We start from the raw sequence: 21776 nt of genomic DNA on the forward strand, positions 1-21776 counted from the left end.
GTCACCTTTCGTTAGATCCATGTAGAAAATATAGCTGTGGCCATACATACTTCCAAACACTGGCTTTATCGCTAAGACTCCTCAAAAGCTTGTAAACTGAATATAATGTCAATATGTGCATCTTTGAAAATGAAATGCTTAGACTTTTTTTTAATGTCCACAGATTATTCTTGTGTTAAGACTCGATATTTTTACATATTTGAAGTTGACAATTGTGCTCCATGCTCGAAACGTGAATAACACATTTGTTAAGAATTCACCCTTGTGCTCTTGTCTGTCTGAATGTACAGTGCTTCTGGTATATTATTGATTATTATATCCAGTTATTATTCTGTACTGATGACACGGATTGACCTTGTGGTTGCAGACTGTCGAGGACCAAACAGTCAAGGCACCAGGACACAAGTTCTAAGTTGATAAATGCTGGATTTATTTCTCCGAAAACTCCCCAAAATTTGACAAAGGGAAATGAATACCACTAAATTAACAGAGTTACAGGTAGTGATGAGTCATACCGTGCCGACGCTTCGGAGCGTGTGTCGAGAAATCCCAGAAGTGTTTAGTGAAGCGTGTATCGATGCTTGTGTCATTTAGGGTGAATGACGTCACTGTCGTGGCCCTGCTTTGCCATGAAGTCCATCTGAAGATCTGAAATTTTATGAACAAAAATGAACAAGTCCCCCTCAGATAATAACTAAGGGGTTTAATAATGAGTGTAAATATAATATGTACATGCATTTCAAAGTGCTAATTTCATTTTGCCTGAGTAGAATTCAAGCCTCTCTGAGCTCTTCATTAATGAGGTTCTTTTCCCTCAAATCCCCCAAAAGACTCTCTACTGTGGTCATTGCCCTCTGTTCTCTGGCCATGGTGTTCTTCTTCTCTCACTCCAGACTTTCCACTCTTGCTAGGGCTTCATTGATTCTGGTCTTAAGAGCGGTAGGAGAAGCAGGCAAATCCTAGAGAGAGGGATGAACATGGTTTGAGTGATGTTTCACTTTACATACATCACCTTGACACCACTAGTGGTTTCTTATAGTCATCACCTGTCAAAGCCACTTCCAGCACCGTGTGTGTGTGTGTGTGTGTGTGTGTGTGTGTGTGTGTGTGTGTGTGAGGAAAGCATGTTACATGTGTTCAATTGCGTGTGAATGGGTTTATATATCATTGTGTTTAATATGATTCAATTCAATTCAATTCAATTCAATTCAATTCAATTCAATTCAATTCAATTCAATTCAATTCAATATTCCTTTATTAGTCCCACAAGGGGAAATTCCAATTTACAGCAGCATCAATAAAGTGTATAGAGTATTGAACAAGTGCAATGCAAATTCAAAACAAGTATATGTACAAAAGAGTGGCATAAAAGAATAATGTCATCCTAAGAAATTGTAAATAGTATTTACAGATTGTTATACACTGATTATTGCACAGGTTATTGCACAGATTGTTATACATATTATTGTACTGATTACTTGGAGCAGTTTCTGTTGTACAGAGTGGCAGCAAACAAGTGAGATTTTAATATGTCCAGGACCTTTATGATATGATGTTTACAGTAGAAATACTCACATCATTACGCTGAGGTCGTGGGTGTGAGGTTCCAGTTTCTGGATCATCCTGAGAGGCCACGGACAGGCCCTCTTCAGCTCTTCTGCAGGTAGATGTAGTCCTGCCCTTTTCTGGGTGAAATGAAAAAGAATATACAGGGGTAAGTATCTCACCCTGCCCTGTGATTGATAATAGAATATTTACACTTATGAATACTAATAGCCTTATGATGATACACCTACTCTTTGGAGGTGAACTGGTAAGCTGAAGATGGATGGAATAACACCATCTCTGAGTTGGACAATCTGACCTGTCCCATCAAAATCGCCCTGCTTATAACGTTCACAGCAAAGCACTGGGGAATTACTTGTAGTGAATCCTTCCCTCCTCAAAGCCACTTCCCACTTCTTTCTTACATCTCCTATTTTGATGCATATCTGTTGATAATGAATCAAACTCCTAAAACTGTGAATAAGCTTGTTTGCAAACTATTCTACAGTCAGATGTTCAGTTGTCTGTATGTGGGGTGGAAATTAGGGTGAATTACATGTGAATAATACAGTCTGTGCCACTTGTAAAATTCGCTGGTCAATGTTACACCAGTAATATTTGTTTTATTTCTACAATAGCATTCTTGTGTCAGTTGTAATCTAAGTCAGTGATATGGAATATGACTTATAAAGTCTCAGTTCATAGACGGCTGAACACCGGCACTAAACAAAGCCTATCTAGCTGGCTACGATTTCGCTGGTGGGCATAAATACAGTACAGTAATATTTGATTCACAAAATACATCCAGTACTAATGTTCAATCTTACTTGTGAAAAGTCATCCCCCATGCCCTGTTTTCGATAATCCACTGATTTGAACAGGAATATGCTGCACAGTGCTCTGGCATCTTGTACGATGACCGGTCCAAGATGGTGGCTGCATTTCTTGCACCCCAGCAACCAATGCGGCATCTACTCTTTATATGTCTATGGTCGGCACGGTATGACCCATCACTACTGAACATGTGGTGATGTGGCTGAGTGTGACAAACTTAGTTTAATTGTGTGGCTCTGGCTGGAGCCATCACACAGACAAATACTCTGCCCAAAAAATCTTAACTCCAGGTCCACATACTATCAATACATCAAATATAATGTATATTCTTAGAGTATTTTCCTCATTTTTTCCTTTTGCAAAGCATCCAGCTGCTGCAAACAGCTGGCAGTGATTTTGAAATCAAAAAGTTCCAAATGGCAAAGGCTGTACAAATTTACTGAGGTGGGCAGAGGAGCTGAAAAGCATTAATAGACTTTTTTGTTTAAACCCCCCTTGACTTAGAAAGAACCCCAATATTTCCATATTGTATATTAATGGAAGACAAAATGGCTAAAAAGATGTGGCCCCTTCCTATTTGTGAATAAAGCTGCATAAATATTTATTACAACCACAGAGTAACAGAACCGTGCCAGTGGCAGCTTTGTGCCCACTGATGGACTTTATGTACCACAATATTTTCACCACACTCATTCTAAGAAAAGATTAGACAGTGGTATAAGTGGACATGTTTGACATCAGCTGACATCAGTTTTTTGTTGTTTTTTTTTCCAAAGAAATCTACAGTAGTCATATCCCACTCATATAACATCAGTGAAGATAATAAAGCAGCATTTGTTGGACCAAAAGGATTTGATGAAATCCTGACTGTAACATTCAAGAAATCTTACTGTGGTATAACCCTGATTCCTAAAATGTTGGTATGCTGTGTAAAATATAAATAAAACAAAATATGATCACTTGCTGATCCTTTTTGACATAAACTCAATTGAATACAGCACAGAGACACTATGTTTAAAGCATTACCTCATCAGCTTCATAGACCTTTGTAAATATATGCTTATTCTGAATTTGAGGCCAGCGATTCATTGGTAACAGGTGATAGTATCATGACTGGGTATGAAAGGGGCATCCTGGACAGGCTCAGTCAGTGAGGTTCACCACTTTGTGAAACACATGACTGTATAAAGGATATGACTACATGTGCTCAGGAACACTTAATGAAACCACTGTCTGTAAACACTGTTTACAAATGACTGCATTCTGTTTTTCTTTACGTTTTATAGTTTCTTAATACAATCAACTCTTCCATTATACCTGCCTTCATGGCCACAACAGCAAAAACATATTAATGAAATATAACAGTGGAAATTCTGTAATTTAAAATGCATTTCAACATGAAGAAAACAGTCTTTGAATGAAACTTCCTGACAATCTATGACACTATTTTCTGGAATTGCTTAAGCAGAAGTAACGATTTGACCTTTGAACACGAGACAAAGACAATAAAATTTTTATGTCATATACATGTGGATTCTCAGCGGACATGCAGTGTTTTACTACTTTAACACATCATAAAAACATCCACTATATGAGATAACTCATCACGTCTTATCACTCCTGAGCAATAGTTTCCATTTCTATTATTCCCATGGGAGCTGTTCTGTCGTAATAACTCATCCATTGCAGGAGTGGGGGGTCGGGGGAGTGGGGGTGCAGTAAAATCTTGGCAGTAACTCCTATTTGTTATTGTGTATGAGATCTGAGACTCCGCCAACCAGACCTACTTATTTTGAATCAGGCTTTTTATTATAGCATTCACATTGTAGCAGTAATTTAACAGCCACTAAAAGAGGAAGAAATATTTTAAAGCCTGCAGCTTTTGATTTAAGCCTCAGGCTTTCCTCTACCTGATTCAGTTGGGATTTATCTATGGGACTTCTGGTAGCTGTGTGCTGTTTGTTTGGCCATGGGGAAAAGCTGCAGTGTCAACAAGCCGTGCGTTCTGTTCGTGCTCTTAGGCCTCGTCTGTGTGGCAACCATTGCCTTGCTGTGGACTATTGCCCTGACAGGACCAGGCCCTTGGGACAGGTAGGACATTGGTTTGGAGTACAGTTTGACACATCTAAGTCCTTGCAGAATGATACAGGATACATAATATGAAATTTGCTGGAAGTGAGAGTGCAGGCAGATACATGCATCCTGGTGCCTCACAGGCTCCTAATTTCCTCATTTTACAAGTAAGTGTATGTAGTCAGTGTTCAATAAGAAATAAACTAAATGCTAGAAAACCCTTGAGTGAGTAAAAGTGTAAAGTGTGTGGGAGAATGCAAAATTCATACAAAAAGCTATTACGGTCCCACTATGGCCTCTTAACAAGTCTGTAATATTAAAAATCAAGTCATAAGTCATGTCTGATTGTGATGTAATGGGGAAGTTAATGCATTTAGGTTTACTGAAATAAAACATATACTTTCAAAATAGTTGCCTACTCTTATACATGGAAGAATTACACAAAGCTTTCATGCCATCATCATAAGCAGCTTATGGTCGCATGAATTCTGACTGTTGCCTGTACTGATTTCTGAAATACTTTGGCTTCACATTACCACGCTGTCGAATGTAATTTACCCCATTTTCCAAAAAGCTGGGACAAAAGAAACAAAATGTGATGATTTGCAAAACATTGAAGACTATCATTTAAAAACATCAAATGTTGCAACAGAGGAATTTCAATGCTTTTTGAAAATTATATTCTCATTTAAAATGTGATGCCTGCGACATGTTTCAAAAAAAATGGGGCAGTGGCAACAAAAGACTGGAAAAGCTGCGAAATGTTAAAAGAAAACACCTGGTGGAACATCTCACATCTCACGGTCATTAAAAGATTCAGAGAATTAAAAAAAATCTCTGTACGCAAGGTACAAGGCCGAAAACCAGTACTGGATGGCTGTGATCTTCGTCAAACAGCACTGCATTGAAAACAGGGCCAATTCTGCAGTGGACATCACTGCATGATCTCAGGAACACTTCCAAAAACCATCATCTGTGGACACATGGCACAAATGGAAGCTGAAACTCTACTATGCAAAGAGGAAACCATATACAGTGCATTTGGAAAGTATTCACACCCCTTGACTTTCCCAACATTTTGTTATGTTACAGCCTTTTTCCAAAATGGATTTAATACCTTTTTGTCTCATCAATCTACACACAATATCCTATAAAAGGGTTTTTTAGAATTTTTTGCAAATTTATCAAACATAAAAAACTGAAATATCACATGTACATAAGTATTCACACCCTTTGTTATGACACTCAAAATTGAGCTCAGGTGTATCCTGTTTCCACTGATCATCCTTAAGATGTTCCTGCAACTTGACTTGAGTCCACCTGTAGTAAATTCAATTGATTGGACATGATTTGGAAGGCACACACCTGTCTATATAATGCCACATTTCCACTAGTGCGGCTTGACTCGACTCAACTCAACTCTACTCTATCCAGTTGTTTTGTGTTTCCATTAGGGATAGCACCTGGTACCCAATACTATTTTTAGTACCTGCTCTGGTGAGGTTCCAAGCGAGTAGAAGCGATACTATATGTGTGACGTCAACAGCCTGTCGGCCACTGATTGGCCGGAGAGTGTCGTCACTGGTCTGCGACGTCCAACACCGGAAAAACAATCCCGCCCCCTCCATTGTAACGCCGGGTAACAGCAACCGCTGACTTTATTCTTTATTCTCACTCGAGGGAAATGGCCGCTCGTAAAATATCACCGTGGTCTGTTGACCAAAAGCCACAAACCGAGCGGTAAATACAACATTGCGTCGATGTCCTCCATTGTTTGTCGGCTTAGTTTGCGTCGCGTACAAATTGACGTCATGGCAGTTTCACGCAGCCGTGGTATGATGACCCCGCCTACGTTGAGGAGGTACTATGAAGTACTCAATTGTAATGGAAACTCAACCAAACCAAGTAGAGTAGTAGAGAGTAGAGTAGAACCGAGTCGAGTAGAGCTGGAACTGTGTAATAGAAATGCGCCAACCTTGACAGTGCATGTCAGAGCAGAAACCAAGCCATGAAGTCAAAGGAATCAGACCTCTGAGGCAAGATTGTATAGAGGCACAGATCTGGGGAAGGGTACAAAAAAATTTCCGCAGCATTGAAGGTCCTGACGAGCAGATTGACGTCCATCATTCGTAAATGGAAGAAGTTTGGAACCACCAGGACTCTTCCTAGAGCTGGCTGCCTGACCAAAGTGAGCACTCGGAGAAGGGTCTTTGTCAAGAAGGTGACCAAGAACCCAATGGTCACTCTGACAGAGCTCCACTGTTCCTTTGTGGAGATAGGAGAACTTACCAGAAGTACAACCATTGTAGTATAATTTTTCTATTAGATATGTGAAGAATCAAGTATAACACTGTAGCTAATGGTAAACAATAGTAGTAGCTCTGTGGAGCCTGATATGATAGTGTAGCTCTGTGGAAGCCTGATATGATAGTAGAAATTAATTGCTGTTTGCTTGAGTGAAGGAAGAGCGCATAAAAGGTCAAGATGACGGTGCAAAGATAAGAAGAGAGGTTGCTGTGCAGTGATGATAATGTGCTGCAATGACACCATGCAGCTAACATTGTGAGGGCAGGACACCTGGATCATAAATCTTTGGGGCTTTCCATGGCCTTGCAGGTGTTTTAGCCGGTTCTGACTGGTTTCAGACAGGGATGATTGTGACCTAATATAACCCTGCGTGTCTTTACATAACCTTACTGTATTTAATCCATGTTTAACATTTGTTATAATCATGAAAGAACTAAATGGTCTTATACTCATAACTATGATTTACTGTGCTTTAACGAATAATGGTTTGGGATGATTTAATATACTTTGCTATATTTTAAAGCATTCTCTATGTGATGTGTCCTTATGCTTACATGCAATCATGATAATAAAATGTAATTTGATGTTATTTTTAAAAAAACAGAGCCCATGACAATCAAAAAAACTAATGGTGTATAATTAGAGGAATAGAGAGGAGAAAAGAGGAGATAGCAGCCAAAAAGTACCTAATGGTGTAAAAAATAGAAGAGCCTAGAAAAAAAGAAAAAGATGTCCCAAGGGCGGGGAATACCTTCAGCAGAACTGTATAAAAGATAGAGCACTGACCGTTGTAGGTCAGAGACTTCTTCAGATGTACACCCTGTGTGTTTCTGGGTTTCTCTCCCTTTGTTGTCGCAGCAATAAAGTGTTTGCATCTCGGACCCTGACTCCTGCAGATCCTTTTTGAGCACTTTTTCTCAGACAGCTGAATTTGACTCTTTCTGGACTGTTGTGGCCTTCAAATTCCACAACACCATCTCTGCAGCACTCCACCAGTCATGCCTTTATGGTAGAGTGGCCAGACAGAAGCCTCTACTCAGTCAAAGGCAAATGACAGCCCGCTAGGAGTTGGAGCCAAAGACACCTGAATGACTCTCAGACCATGAGAAACAAGATTCTCTGGTCTGATGAAACCAAGATTGAACTCTTTGGCTTGAATGCCAAGCGTCACGTCTGGAAGAAACCAGGCACCTTTCATCACCTGGCTAATCCCATCCCTACGGTGAAGCATGGTAGTGGCAGCATCATGCTATGGGGATGTTTTTCTGCGGCAGGAACTGGGAGACTGGTCAGGATCGAGGGAAAGATCAACGGAGCAAAGTACAAAGAGACCCTTGATGACTGCTGCTCCAGAGTGCTCAGACTAGGGTGAAGGTTTACCTTTGTAGGAATTAGATGACTTACTAATCCTGGGAGTCTGTCTATGAATTGTAAATTCTTTATGGCCCTCTGTCACTGAGAGGAGAAAGAACATCAAAGGGGATCCAATGAGGGACACAGGATAGAGGGGGAAGGTTAAGATACAATTCACTGTACCTGAGGAGTTTATGGTATAGTATAAACCCTAAAGAAACAGGATGAGTGAACTCCCCCAAATGGTCGTTGTCTTTGAAGGAAGGTTTATGATTTCCAGGTGTGTGTGTGATAACCATCTGTCCTTTTGTTGAAAAGTATAAAAGCCAAGACATTGTGGAGATCTGCAGAGAACACTCTGCATGAGTCTTCCCTCCATGCTGCATGTATTAAAGAGACCTGATTCATCACACCGAGTCTATAATTCTTCAGAGAATTAGCAACTCTCAACAAGCAACAAGGAGAATTTCCCTTTCACCTTCCAACAGGAAAACGACCCTAAGTTCACAGCCAAGACAATGAAGCAGTGGCTTCGGGACAAGTCTGTGAATGTCCTTGAGTGGCCCAACCAGAGCTCAGACTTTGGAATCTCAAATTATTTTTGATAAATTTGCAAAAATTTCTAAAAAAAAACCCTTTTCTCACTTTGTCATTATGGGGTATTGTGTGTAGATTGATGAGACAAAAAAGGAATTTAATCCATTTTGGAAAAGGCTGTAACATAACAAAATGTTGGGAAAGTCAAAGGGTGCGATTACTTTCCGAATGCACTGTATAAACCAGATCCAGAAATGCCGCCGCCTTCTCTGGTCCTGAGCTCATTTAAGACGAACTGAGACGAAGTGGAAAACTGTCTTGTGGTCTGACAAGCCAACAATTCCACTTTACCAATGAGCAGTTGGTCTCAGTTTCCAAACGCTTACAGAGTGTTGTTTAAAGAAGTGATGCAGCAGAATGATAAACATGATGCCAACGTTTTAGAAACAGGTTGCTGCCATGAAGATGAGGATGAAATTTTTGTTTCAACGTTTAATATGTTTGTCTTTCGTTGGCTTTTTCAATTAAATGTGGAGTTTCAGTGTTTTGCAAATCATCACACTGTGTTTCTATTCACATTTTACACAGTGTCCCAACTTTTCAGGAAACAGGGTCGTACATGGACATCAATATATAGAGAATATCCTTTTTTGTGTTAATGATGACAATGGATTACATTACAATGTGATCTCCTCATATTTTCTAGGACAATAGGACAATAATCCCTAAATAAACTGAGTAAACACGTAATATCATTTCGTTGAGTGAACTCTGTGTTTATTTCTCTCAGCTATCGTCTTCCCACTGATTTGGTCCCTGTCAACTACAAGATCACCCTGTGGCCTCGTCTTAGCCGTGACCCAAACACTGGCCTCTACATTTTCACAGGTGATTAACAAGGCTTCTCGTCTGCAGCACATCTTATACATTTGCATGTACAAAAAAAAAGAAAAGAAAAAAAACATGGAATAATCATGGAAGTCTAATAACAGGTGTAGGGGTGTAGGTAGAAATGGCACCAAAGCAACACAGAGCACCCACATTATGGTCAATTTCACCATCACAAGTCAGTCTTAAGTGGTCAGTCAGTCTGATATTCAGGCTTACATTTCTTCTATCAGTATGGTGAGATAATTCCAGTTCTTATAATTGGAATGCATGTGTTTTGGGAATCAAAATATTTGGTAGCCCAGTGTGTGTTTGAATGGATGTAATGAAGCCTTTGTTAATGGGAGTAACTTCTGAAAGGAGCAATGAAGGGGACAAGAGTCCACATGGTGGTGAGAAGAGTCAGAGATATTTGAAAAGTAGCAGTAAAGAAGAGATCAACAGGGAGAGAGAGAAAGTGTGAAAACAGCCTCTTTCAGTTTACATGCAAAGCAAAGTGTTAAGAGGCAATACGAGTTTTCTATGGACTCAGAAATTGTCAGACCTGGCAACCCATCCACAGTGGGTGTGTCTCGGCATTTCCAACTTTCTCCAGAAGGACTTTTCATTTTTAACTATCTCCAGAGTTGTCCAGCTTTCTAAACCAATCAGTGTCCAGCAACTTCAGTTTTCATTGTCAGCCATTATGAGAGTCACATTAAGCACTTTCAGTCCATTAACAGACTTACAGCATAACAGTAATGGTACCTTCTGTCATAAACACCCACAGAGTGTGGGTCAAGCCTCACTCTGTAGGTGTTTAATAGCAGCATGTAGCCCCAGCTAGCTCTGGATTCTCTCTATTAACTACTTGTGTCCTCGGGTGGCAGGTAGTTTCCTCCACAGTACACACAGTATGTCCAAATACAACAAAGTTTTTAGTAAAACATGCAATATATCACTTCAATATATGTCACACTGAATAGCAATACTTTTTAACTGGCCACATGTTACATGAAAACATTAAACCGAGTAACCCAGTGGTAGGCTCTGTGGCACAATCAATATTCAGCTGTAAACTGAAATGTTGGTGGCTTGAGCCCACCCTGCAGGAACGGTCCAGCTGAGACATGACTGATGCAGTCTTCATTGATCTGTCATGTTTAAACACACTCTGTATTCTTCAGTATATCCCTTGTTCAGTAGCCCATAATAAAATCATATCTCCTCATACTGTTGTTCAAGGATACTCACTCTGGAAAACCAGATTTGGTGGCCACCCATCAAATCTGGTTAGTTCAGCTTTAGTTTTATTTCCCCTCTATCCTCCTGACAACACAGTCAGATGATGTCAACTACCGTCAGGTCCAGAACAGGAGCCTCCTGAACAGTCAGGACAGGATTCGCTCCACTTCGTTACATACAGATGTGAGCCAAAAGGTGGTGCTGTTGGCAAGGCCTGACAGCCTGCAAGTCGGTGTTCACACAGAAGACAGCAGGCTTCATAAAGCACCTGATGTGCCATTGAGGCAAAGTCTTCACAAGAAAACAACCTGGAAGCACAAATGGCTTCTTCCAGGTCAACTCATGCATCAAAATGTGTGATGTCTGTAGTTGGAGCTGTGATTGTGTGATCTGCTGGTGTGTCTGTCACGTCTGTCTCTCTTTTCTGTAGCTCATTTAGTCTCAGGAGGAACTGTTACGATTAGGAAATACACTTCACAGCAATGAAAGGAAAGGCTGTTTCTGCTACCGAAGCTCCAGAGGAAAACTAGCAGAAAGTTGAAAAAAACAAAACAAAAAACGCTTGAAGAAAAGATGAAAAATTATGAGATCTATCCATGAAATGTTGCACTGACCTTGAGTCGGTCAGCCAGTTATACCAGTCTAGTTGCTGGCTGTTTCCTCGGATTGCCAGATAGTTTTCTCCATTTACATATGCATTTTTTTTTAGGAACAAATGTATTATCAGAGTGAAGGCTTTTAGGGATGCAAAGACTGATCATATTCAACAGTCTGGCCAAAGACAATAACAGTATTTAGCCAAAGGAAGTGAAAAATGACAAGGTTAGGTGGTTCTAGCAGACTCAGCCTTTTCATGTCCATTAGCTAAAATACCCCTGCAACCCTGTCCTGCACATTAACATTTACAACCAGTAGGAAGTCTCATGATATCAAAGCCCAACACCCCTCAAAAGGAGACTAAATGCAAACACACCCTGAATTCTTCAGTGTGGCTTTGCTCGATTTTGATAGAAATACTGTTAATCAAAAATCTCAGCTCAGTTTGAGGATGAAAAAATTTAAATAAATAAAACATAAAGATAGAAATATTTTGCTAAAGAAATAAAGTACTATAGCATGTCAATGAATGCTGAAACAAATACAGAAATAAGAAATTGAATACAGAATTGAATGAATGACATAGATAAATAGATAGCTTAGATTTAGCCTCATCTTACACAAATACATACATGAAACTGGACAAAAAACATCAAAATGTATAAATTATTTCAACATTTCTATATATCTATACATATTTTTTGTGCAATTTTACATTTATCCTTATTAATTTCTGGATTTCTACATTTCTACTTTTATTTATGTAGTTTTTGTAACTGTCAGCAAGATGCATCATCTTTGCCTTTTCCATGTATTCACCAGGTCAGTCCACTGTTACGTTTGAGTGTGTGAAAAAAACTTCTCTGATCCTGATCCACTCCAACAAACTCAACTACACTAAACTGAACAATGCACACATTGTCAGGCTCAATGCTTCAGGTACAGCACACACACACACACACACTGAACACAGCTCAAAACATGACTCAAACAAAGTCAAATAAATCAAATAAACTGGTTATTAATAATTTGATATTGCTGTGTCACTTCCCCCCATCATTTCTGCTTCTTCCCCAGGTGGTGGAGATGTTCCTGGTATTACACAGTGCTGGCTGCAGCCAGAGACCCAGTATCTGGTTATCCAGCTGAGTAGTACATTAACTCAAGGACAAGAGTATCAGCTGTACACTGAGTTCACCGGAGAACTAGCTGATGACTTAGCAGGCTTTTACAGGAGTGAATATGAAGAAGATGGAGTCCAAAAGTAAGTCCCCCTTCTTGTGTCTGTCTATATCTAATCTAATCTGCTAATTGTCTTAAATGGGATTGTGCTCAGAATGTTTTCCTCATTGACAGGATTGTTGCTACCTCTCAGATGCATCCAACGCATGCCAGAAAGACTTTCCCTTGTTTTGATGAGCCAGTTATGAAAGCTGTTTTCTATATAACTCTCATCCACCCCCCTGGAACTGTAGCCCTGTCCAATGGCATGGAAAGAGGTCAGTGCAGTCTACAGGTGTCAAAAGAGAGTTGTATAAACCCACGGTTAAAAATAATCAATCATTATCTTTTATAGTTCCATACCCAGCCAAACTAATTTCAGGCAGGCAACTAACAGACCTCCAGGGGCCCCCAAGGTGCCCAGCTTTGTTGTGTGCCCATTCGTTTTTGTTATTTAATGACCTGATGACATGCAGTGACATTAAATGAGTCCTGTATAATGACAAAATCTTGTGGCGCTGCCTTGTAGAGGAGCCCTGTGCAAAATCTAGTTGCAAAATCTTTATATATTTATATTGCACTCACAGTAAGCGCATTCCTAAATAACAACACAATATGTTGTTGGTCCATGCCCTCTAGAACAACACAATTGGGACACTGTTAAATTATATCTACATTGTATCTGCTCAGGTTTAGCTATAGTGGCTGGCTATCCAACCATCATCACTGTATAACTGCTTCCAGCAGTCTTACCAACAGCGTTAACAATCAACCCCTCTGGTATGAGAAATAGCTATCTGCAAGCATCTATTAGGGCAGAAAACAACCCTTCTCCATCAGTGTGTTCAAACTTCCATTACTCAATGCAACAGCACTTACAGTGAGTTGGACTTCTGGGGATAGAACTTCAGAGTGTTACCTTTCAAAAGAGACTGAAAGCATGAATGTACACCAGAATGGTTCAAGTACAGCTATCAATTTATCTTGGATATATGCCTTAGATATATAGTAATTTCAACATATTTTTACTGGACTGATACGGGGGTTAACTAGATTATTATTAAGTACCCCTGACTGGATTCTGAAACCAAAATGAATTTCAAATAATAATATTGCCAACAAATTTGCAGCAAAAGTTCAGACAGTTTCCAGAATTAGAGTGAGATTAAGTTTTACATGAAGTTTCTGTCATGTATAGTCAATATTGCAATAAACAACACATTGTCACGGAGCAGGTTTCGGGCCCAAGTGCAGAACCACCACAGCTATTATCCACTTTTTAATCTTGAATAGGCAGGACAAGATTAACAGAGCCACAATCATAGCCTCAACACTCAGGCAAACAGTGTCCAGTAAACAAAAGGCAAGACTTGTGGTCAGGGACAAAAGGCTAAGGCAGTTACTGGGGAACAGGAGAACAGGCATGGTCAGAGACAGGCAGGGTGAGCAACAGGAGATCAGGCCAAGATTTAGCTGGAGTGTCTTGCATGAGGACAATGAGACTCTGGCAACCAGTGAGTGTGGCAGAGCAGCTTATATAGTGCACTGATTACAATGAGTCTCAGGTGTGTGATCAGGTGAGCAGGCAGGTGGGTGTGGCTGAGAGTGGAAAAGTACTGGTGAGCAGATGAGGAAACAATGGCAGCAAGTAAGAACTGTGACACATGTCTGCAATCTTCTGTGGTCCAGTGGAGGCAGCGAGCTGCTGTCTGAAAAATAAAACATAAACCAATAAACATTTAAGCATTTATCATCGCCCTCAAAAGATAAATGTATTACTTAGAATAACAACCCAATGTCAAGAGTGTCTCTCACTGTGCGTTTGTGCTTTTTCAGACATTGTTAACACCAGCATTGATGGAGAGAGTGTGACACAGACCACGTTTGAGCCCACCAAGAAGATGTCCACCTATTTACTGGCCATCGTCATCTCTGACTACGCACACGTCAGTGCAGAAGGAGACACTCTGGTAACTGTCTAACTTAGCTGTGGTCAGTGGAGGAATTGCATGTTAACCTGTTAGAGCATGTTAGAACACGAGGCTGTGTAGATACGTTATGTCAACAAGTTTTAGGAACGATTCAAAAGTAATGGGGCAAAAAAACCATATGGTTTTTATTTGTTACAACAAGCTAGAAGAGTTCATCCATACACATAAGAGTCTGCTGTTCTGTGTTCAGATCCGTATCTGGGCTCGCAGATCGGCCATTGACCAGGGACAAGGAAGCTACGCTCTCAATGTGACTGGACCCATACTGGAGTTCTTCGAGCAGTACTATAACATCTCCTACCCTCTGAGCAAGTCAGGTGAGTCTGCTTTTATAATCATTTGAGGGAACGTGGCCCTTTCACAAACAACACTCACTTCTGTTTGAGCCTTTCAATCCAATTAGGTTGAGGTCAACCTACTGGAACACAACATGCATACATTTTCGTATTTAAATGTTTTTATTTTGATGAAGACATTATGAACGCATTGGTACACAGCAAGTAGCAAGTTGGATGTATTTTTCTTGTGTAAAGCAACACTTCAAGTCTTTGTCTAACAAGCAGCTTTTTTTTTCTAGCTTAGATATTTAAAAATTTGTTTCACCTCAGCTTTGTTTGCTTCCTTTAACCTGCATTAAACCTGCTCTCTTTCTGACAGATCAAATTGCTCTGCCGGACTTCTTTTTCGGTGCAATGGAAAATTGGGGTTTGGTGACGTACAGAGAAACCAACCTTCTCTATGACCCTGTGTCCTCGTCCAACAGAGACAAAGAGACCACTGTCACCATCATTGCTCATGAACTAGCACACATGGTGAACAGATTTTTTTGTGATTTTTGTATTGTGTCTATTCCTCATTGATTCGTCAACAAAGTAACTGATGTCATGTCTGGTGCAGTGGTTTGGAAACCTGGTGACTCTACGCTGGTGGAACGAGGTCTGGCTGAATGAGGGCTTTGCTTCATATGTGGCTTACCTGGGAGCTCACCACGCTGAACCTGAATGGAACGTGGTAAGAACACAATGCTCTGTGCATTTGAACTCAACACTATCCCCTTATCAATACAGTGCATACGTTTATACATTTCCTTCATTAACCGCTCATCATATGAAATCTTAAGATATTTCTGTCCATATGTTTGCTCCAGACAGACTTGATAGTACTTGATGACATCCACCGTGTGTTTGCAGTTGATGCCTTGACCTCCTCTCATCCCCTGTCTTCTGCAGAAGACAGTATCATCCTGCCAGACCAGATCACTGAACAGTTTGATGCCATCTCATACAGCAAGGTACATGAGCAGGATCTTCTTTTGTAATACACTGCAGCATAAACACAGTCACAGGGCGCGGCAGAGGCCAGAAAATGTAGTGAAAACCAAAAATTTCAGCAACTGGACCTGTAATCAGTGAGTTACTTGTATTGCTGAACAACTGTGCACATTATTGTAAATAGTGTTCTAATCTCTGTCTGTGTGTCTGTGGCTCCTCAGGGTGCAGCAGTGCTGAGGATGCTGTCTGATTTCCTCTCAGAACCCATCTTTGTCCAGGGACTCAGTGTATGTTTGACTGTATTGTTGCCACATAACATGTACATTTTGGTGTGCAGCTGAAACAACTTGTTGAGATGAATCACTGTATCTCTCAACATTCAGCCACAGGGAAGAAGTCATTCTGAGAGTATGTTGAAAGTGATTGTTTCTCTTGTCTCCAGAGCTACCTCAATCACTTTGCCTACAATAACACAGTAGGGAATGACTTGTGGGACCATCTACAAAGGGTAAGATGGAAGAGTTCTGATTTTTCTTTTCAAAAATGGTATTAGAAGTTTACTGATAAGAATAAGAATAATAGGAAGGAGAAGTGCTCATTTTGGCATGAAATTGCATTTGCGTGAACTCAAGTTTTGCATCTCTAATCTTTTCTCCTGTGCTGTAGATTTACTGATGACTCTGAGGTATCAGGGGAACTTAAGTTTTGAAGTTGTAATTATATATATACTATTTTAGTTACATTTTTTGGGCTGATGTTTTACATATGGACCAGTTTATGTTCACTCAACTTTAAAGTCTAATTTATGAGGAGGAGCAGGTCTGCTTAGGTTGAATGTACTGATAATGTAATAATAATGTACTGCTCATATTAATTGTTTGCACAACTATAACTGGCTGGTATGGCAGCAGTCACAGCATTTATTTTATATATACATATATAGGTTATATATAGGTCATGTGACATTACTGAAACCTGAGTGAAACCTCGACTTCATCTGCTGATTCTCTGTTCCTTCTAATAATAATTAATAATTATTACTATTACGAAATTTCATGTTGGGTGCCTGGCTGCACCTACTTTACCAACACCTGTGGTCATATGTATGTGTGCACCCTGTTTGAGGGAAATGGTTTTGTTGTTTCTGACATATTCATGTCATGTGGTATGAACAATACTGCCATAAACTAGACAAATGCAAGTGTTGAAAATTGTTGAATACTAATGACTTTTTAAAATAGATGCACTCTGTCTTCTTTGTCAACAGGCGGTGAAAGACAAAAACGTTTCACTTCCTTACCCAGTTGAGGAAATCATGAACCGCTGGGTTCTCCAGATGGGGTTTCCTGTGGTTGACATAGATACTAACACAGGAAAGATATCCCAGAGGCACTTTCTGCTGGATCCAAAGTCTAGCGTCACAGTCTCTTCACCATACAAGTACGCAACACAGTAGCATTTCACTGCAAACTATCTGGAAGGATTATACTTCCTAAAATGAGGGATCATGAGTTACTTTGATTTAAGTGTCTCAAGCCAGAATGCATGGATGTTGTAAAACAGCTGGTTTGATTTAATGACAGTTTAATGTATTTTCCCCACAAGCTATGAGTGGCTGATTCCTGTTAGGTGGATGAAGTCCGGTGAGGTCCAGGGAGCTATCTGGTGGCTGATGGAAAAGGAAGGTGTGTGATAATATACTGTCTGATAAGTGCCAGTAATTAATATGATTTTGTTGGCTATGATTTGTTAATACTAAGACATTTTGAAATCTGTTTGCTTCTCCCTGTGTCAGTGGTTAACTTGGAGATGAAGAGTAGTGGTTTTTGGGTTCTGGCCAACATCAATGTAGCTGGATATTACCGGGTGAACTATGACTCTGGAAACTGGGAAAGGCTCCTCATTCAGCTTGATTTAGACCACAAGGTACAGTCAGACTGGCTTTGACATGTTTCAGATTTTACTGTCTCATGCACTCAAGACATTTCTTTCATTCTCTCTTCCTTTAATTTTTTTTAAACTATTTTCAGATTGTATAATAATTGTTGGTATTCGATCTGCTGTGCAGGTTATACCAGTGATAAACAGAGCCCAGCTTGTGGATGATGCTTTCAATCTGGCCAGGTATGCCACTTTAGCTGCTTGGAGCTATTGCCACAGGTTTTCCACACAATTTCCATGCTTGGTTTCATTAATATCAGAATAATGTCAGTTAGATCCCAAGTACAACCAAGAAACACACTTTTACTTACTTTACTACTCATTTTGAAAGAGCAGCAGTATATGGGGAAACTCCAATTCTCAACCAACCAATGCTGTAACTTAATCAGTCACTCAGTCAGTCAGTCAGTCAGGGACAGAATTTTGGATTTATTGAGAAGCTCAAGCTTAGCTGCGGCCCAGCCAAACACATATTTGTTTCTATTGTGTTGGGTTGGAGGCAGAAATTTCAAAGAAAGATATCCCAGGTTTATATTAAATAATGGAACACATGTACATCTCTTCTCTTTGCAGGGCTCAGCTAGTCTCCACTATTCTTGCTCTAAGGACAACCTCCTATCTGTCTGTGGAGACAGAATACATGCCCTGGCAGTCTGCACTGGATAATCTGCACTATTATGATCTCATGCTGGATGATACTGATGTTTATCAGCCTATGCAGGTGCATAACATTATCTGTGTGTGCCAGTGACAAAGATATTTGAAGTTTAGCTGTTGTAGGATTTTAGTACCTCAAAACAAAGCACTTCTTGGATCCTTCAAATACCTCACCTCCAATATGGTCACCTTTATGTCTTCTGGAAGCCATTAGGGGCAAAGCAATGCCTACAGATACAGCAGCATCCTTCACCTCTGTGTAATACTTCTAGGACTACATAAGGAATCTGGTAACTCCCCTCTTCTGGCACTTCGAGAACATGACATCAAACTGGACCCTTGTTCCTGACAGGCACACTGACCAGTGAGTACACTCAACTGGACACAACTCTAATACACAACTCAAAAAAGCCTAACAGAAAACAGAACACACACACACACCTCTAATAGTAGATATAATATAACCAATTACTTAGTCATAGTTGGTAACTTAATTTCTCTGTTGATATGATAAAATGGCTGCAATTTATCATGTTAACATGTTCCCTTCCTCCTGCAGATATAACCAGGCAAATGCCATCCGTATGGCCTGCAGGACGGGACTAAAAGAATGCCAGGACCTGACCAACACATGGTTCAAACAATGGATGGACAACCCTCAAAACAATTTGTTAGTCTATTTTACATATAATTTGATCATGCCTCCCCCACTTCTATCAAGTTAATCAATGAGTCATCTCAAACTCTCTTGTCAGGATCAATCCCAACCTGCGTTCAGCAGTGTACTGCAGTGCCATAGCAGCAGGTGATGAGCCGGAGTGGGACTTTGGCTGGTCACAGTTCAAGATTGCTAATGTTGCCAGCGAGGCCAGCAGACTCATGTCTGCACTGGCCTGTACCAACAACATACAACTGCTGCAAAGGTAACTGATTATGTTTGGCTTGTAGGGTGGTCAGAAAAAACAGGTGAGGAGTCATACTACATTAAAAGTGTCACCAGGTTGAAGCAGTACACAAACAACTGTGACATCATCATCAGCATCAGCATCATCAGCATGTACACATGAAAATCAATACAGTGTTGTTGAACAATGTGGCTGAGTGGCAGCATCTAAATGGAGAATAAGGGAGGACCTAAAGTTGACCCTTGTGGGACATCACAGGTAAGAGGGGACGTACGACTTAAACTGATCAAGACCTGCATCCTTAAAAGCTTGGACACACCAGGATTTGAAACTGAGAAATTCTGCTGCAAAGTTAAACTAATGAGCTAACAAATTTGCTAACTAACTGCTGTCAAGGGGTGGTTGTATGGATGAGAGGATGTCACTTTGTGATGTGACCACCATTTTTGAACATGTAAAGTACTTTGTGCTACATTGTATGAAAAGTGCTCTATAAATAAAGATTGATTGATTGATGTGATCAATTACATTTGGTCAACAGTGTCACAAAGCAAAGCAAGTATGATTGAAATAAAATAATGACCAGAGTCTGTAGAGAGCATATCATTGGTCATTTTAATAAGTTCAGTATCAGTGCTGTGGAAGGAAAGAAAGCCAGATTGAAATTTTTCAAACATACCATAAAATAAATAAATAAAGATATATGTTTTTAACATTTTGATAGAGTCTTTAAAATTGTCCTTAAATGATTTAAAACCAGTGGGTTGAGGGTCAGCTTTTTCAGCAAAGGCTGTGCTCTTTCCTGCCTAAAACTAATGCAAAGAGTGAAACTGTCATGGTCGTCTTTCCTCTTCTCGCAGGTATCTGTCTTACACCTTAAACGCAACTATGATCCGTAAGCAGGACGCCACCTCTGTCATCACATCTGTGGCCAGCAACAGAGTGGGTCAGAATCTGGCATGGGACTTTGTCAGAGAAAAGTGGGAGTACATGTTCACAGAGTGAGTATTACACTCCTCAAGATGAATGGATCAGTCTGTGTGTGTGTGTGTGTGTGTGTGTGTGTGTGTGTGTGTGTGTGTGTGTGTGTATGAAGAGAGAGAGATGGGCTGTAACTTGATATTAAATTCCATCTTAGTATTTATGTACTAATTAAAGTGTGTCAAAATAAAGAAGCTGGTCAAAACAATTTTCTGTTGCGAACAAAGAGTGACGTGCTTTAGAATCTGTTTTCTTTAAGTTAAAGGGTAACTCCACTAATTTTATGTCTGTTCTCACATATATTGGGGAGTAATACAATTGTTAAATTTGTTGTAATATTATATACCAAAAATTGTTATAATTGCATATAGCCTTTTGTAACTCTAGAGGGAGCTGTGCGACATCAAGTGATGTCACCTGAGGCAGCGTCAGCTGGGTCTGCAGTCTACAAGCTTGCAATGAAAGAAATGGGGGGGGGGTTATGGACTTAGAAAAAGTGACCTTACCAGCCACGACTGTCAGCTCTTTATCTCTGTTTGAGGCTAGAGGCTTGAGGCTGTCGGTCATTGAGTTACATTGTTGGTAATGTAGACACCAGGTTTTAACAGGGAAAATGAGTGCTTGGAATGAAAAACATGATATAATTAGCTTCTGTTGCATACATTTTGCTTTTTTTGTCTCACAGACATTTTTATAGGGGTGCAACGCTTATAAGGTTATTGCCTTTACACCAAAAGTTGATCACAGTGCTACTAAGATGGAGAATATCACATTCAATCCAGCATACTATGAATGGACATATCGAAGAAAGGAAAGAAACGAAGAAGAGAATATGTGTAGGTGGTGTCGCAGAATCAGGATCAGTTGTTTAAGCTGTGTTTTTTTTTTTTTTTTGCAGTTATGGTGTGGGCTCTTTCTCCTTTGCCTCTCTGATCACTGGAGTCACTGCAAGGTTCTCGACGACTGCTGAACTTGAACAGGTCTGTACTCATTAAGTCGTTCCTAGATCAATTCTGAGCGTCAAACTGTTGTCTGAACTGGTCTCTCACGCTTCCTCTGCCAGCTGGAGCAGTTTGTGGAGGAGCATAGTGCAGCAGGGTTTGGCTCTGCCACACTGGCTGTGGAGCAGGCCTTGGAGAGGACCAAAGCTAACATCAACTGGCTGGAGCAGAACAAGAAGGAGATCTTATCCTGGTTCAAAGATCAGACTGAACGTCTAACAGATAGAGAGCGCTGAGGACTATCACTTATCTCCCAGTGTTGATATGTGTGTCTCCTGAACAAAAATACCAATAAATACAACAGAAACTTTGGGTTACTCATGGAAAACAACAAGAGAAGTTCCAGGAACAACAGGGAAGATTTGAAAAATACTGTAAAAATCAAAGAGTGCACTTGAGTTTAACTTTTCTGTTTCCGTTCAGCTTTTTGAATTCAATACTTCATAATTC

The 21776-nt window shown here is 40.1% G+C and overlaps 1 protein-coding gene and 2 pseudogenes across 1 annotated transcript; 2 read left to right on the forward strand and 1 right to left on the reverse strand.

Annotated features, from left to right (window-relative positions):
• Positions 1-586: 586 nt before the first annotated feature.
• LOC139337393 (THAP domain-containing protein 6-like) lies at positions 587-2452 on the reverse strand (annotated as a pseudogene).
• A 1896-nt stretch (positions 2453-4348) lies between these two features.
• LOC139337395 (aminopeptidase N-like) lies at positions 4349-21562 on the forward strand. Its single transcript, XM_070971938.1, has 23 exons — positions 4349-4470; positions 9440-9537; positions 12181-12297; positions 12436-12622; positions 12715-12857; positions 14416-14549; positions 14761-14887; positions 15228-15382; positions 15468-15581; positions 15718-15861; positions 16063-16128; positions 16284-16349; positions 17109-17281; positions 17447-17526; positions 17637-17767; positions 17910-17965; positions 18356-18503; positions 18712-18803; positions 18999-19109; positions 19195-19362; positions 20205-20345; positions 21224-21305; positions 21389-21562. The coding sequence occupies exons 1-23, from the start codon at positions 4349-4351 to the stop codon at positions 21560-21562; spliced, it is 2829 nt and encodes a 942-aa protein (XP_070828039.1).
• On the forward strand, positions 6337-8097 carry LOC139337281 (uncharacterized; annotated as a pseudogene).
• Positions 21563-21776: the final 214 nt, after the last annotated feature.

This window comes from Chaetodon trifascialis, chromosome 10 (assembly GCF_039877785.1).
Source record: "Chaetodon trifascialis isolate fChaTrf1 chromosome 10, fChaTrf1.hap1, whole genome shotgun sequence".
In the NCBI taxonomy this organism is placed as follows: Eukaryota; Metazoa; Chordata; class Actinopteri; order Chaetodontiformes; family Chaetodontidae; genus Chaetodon; species Chaetodon trifascialis.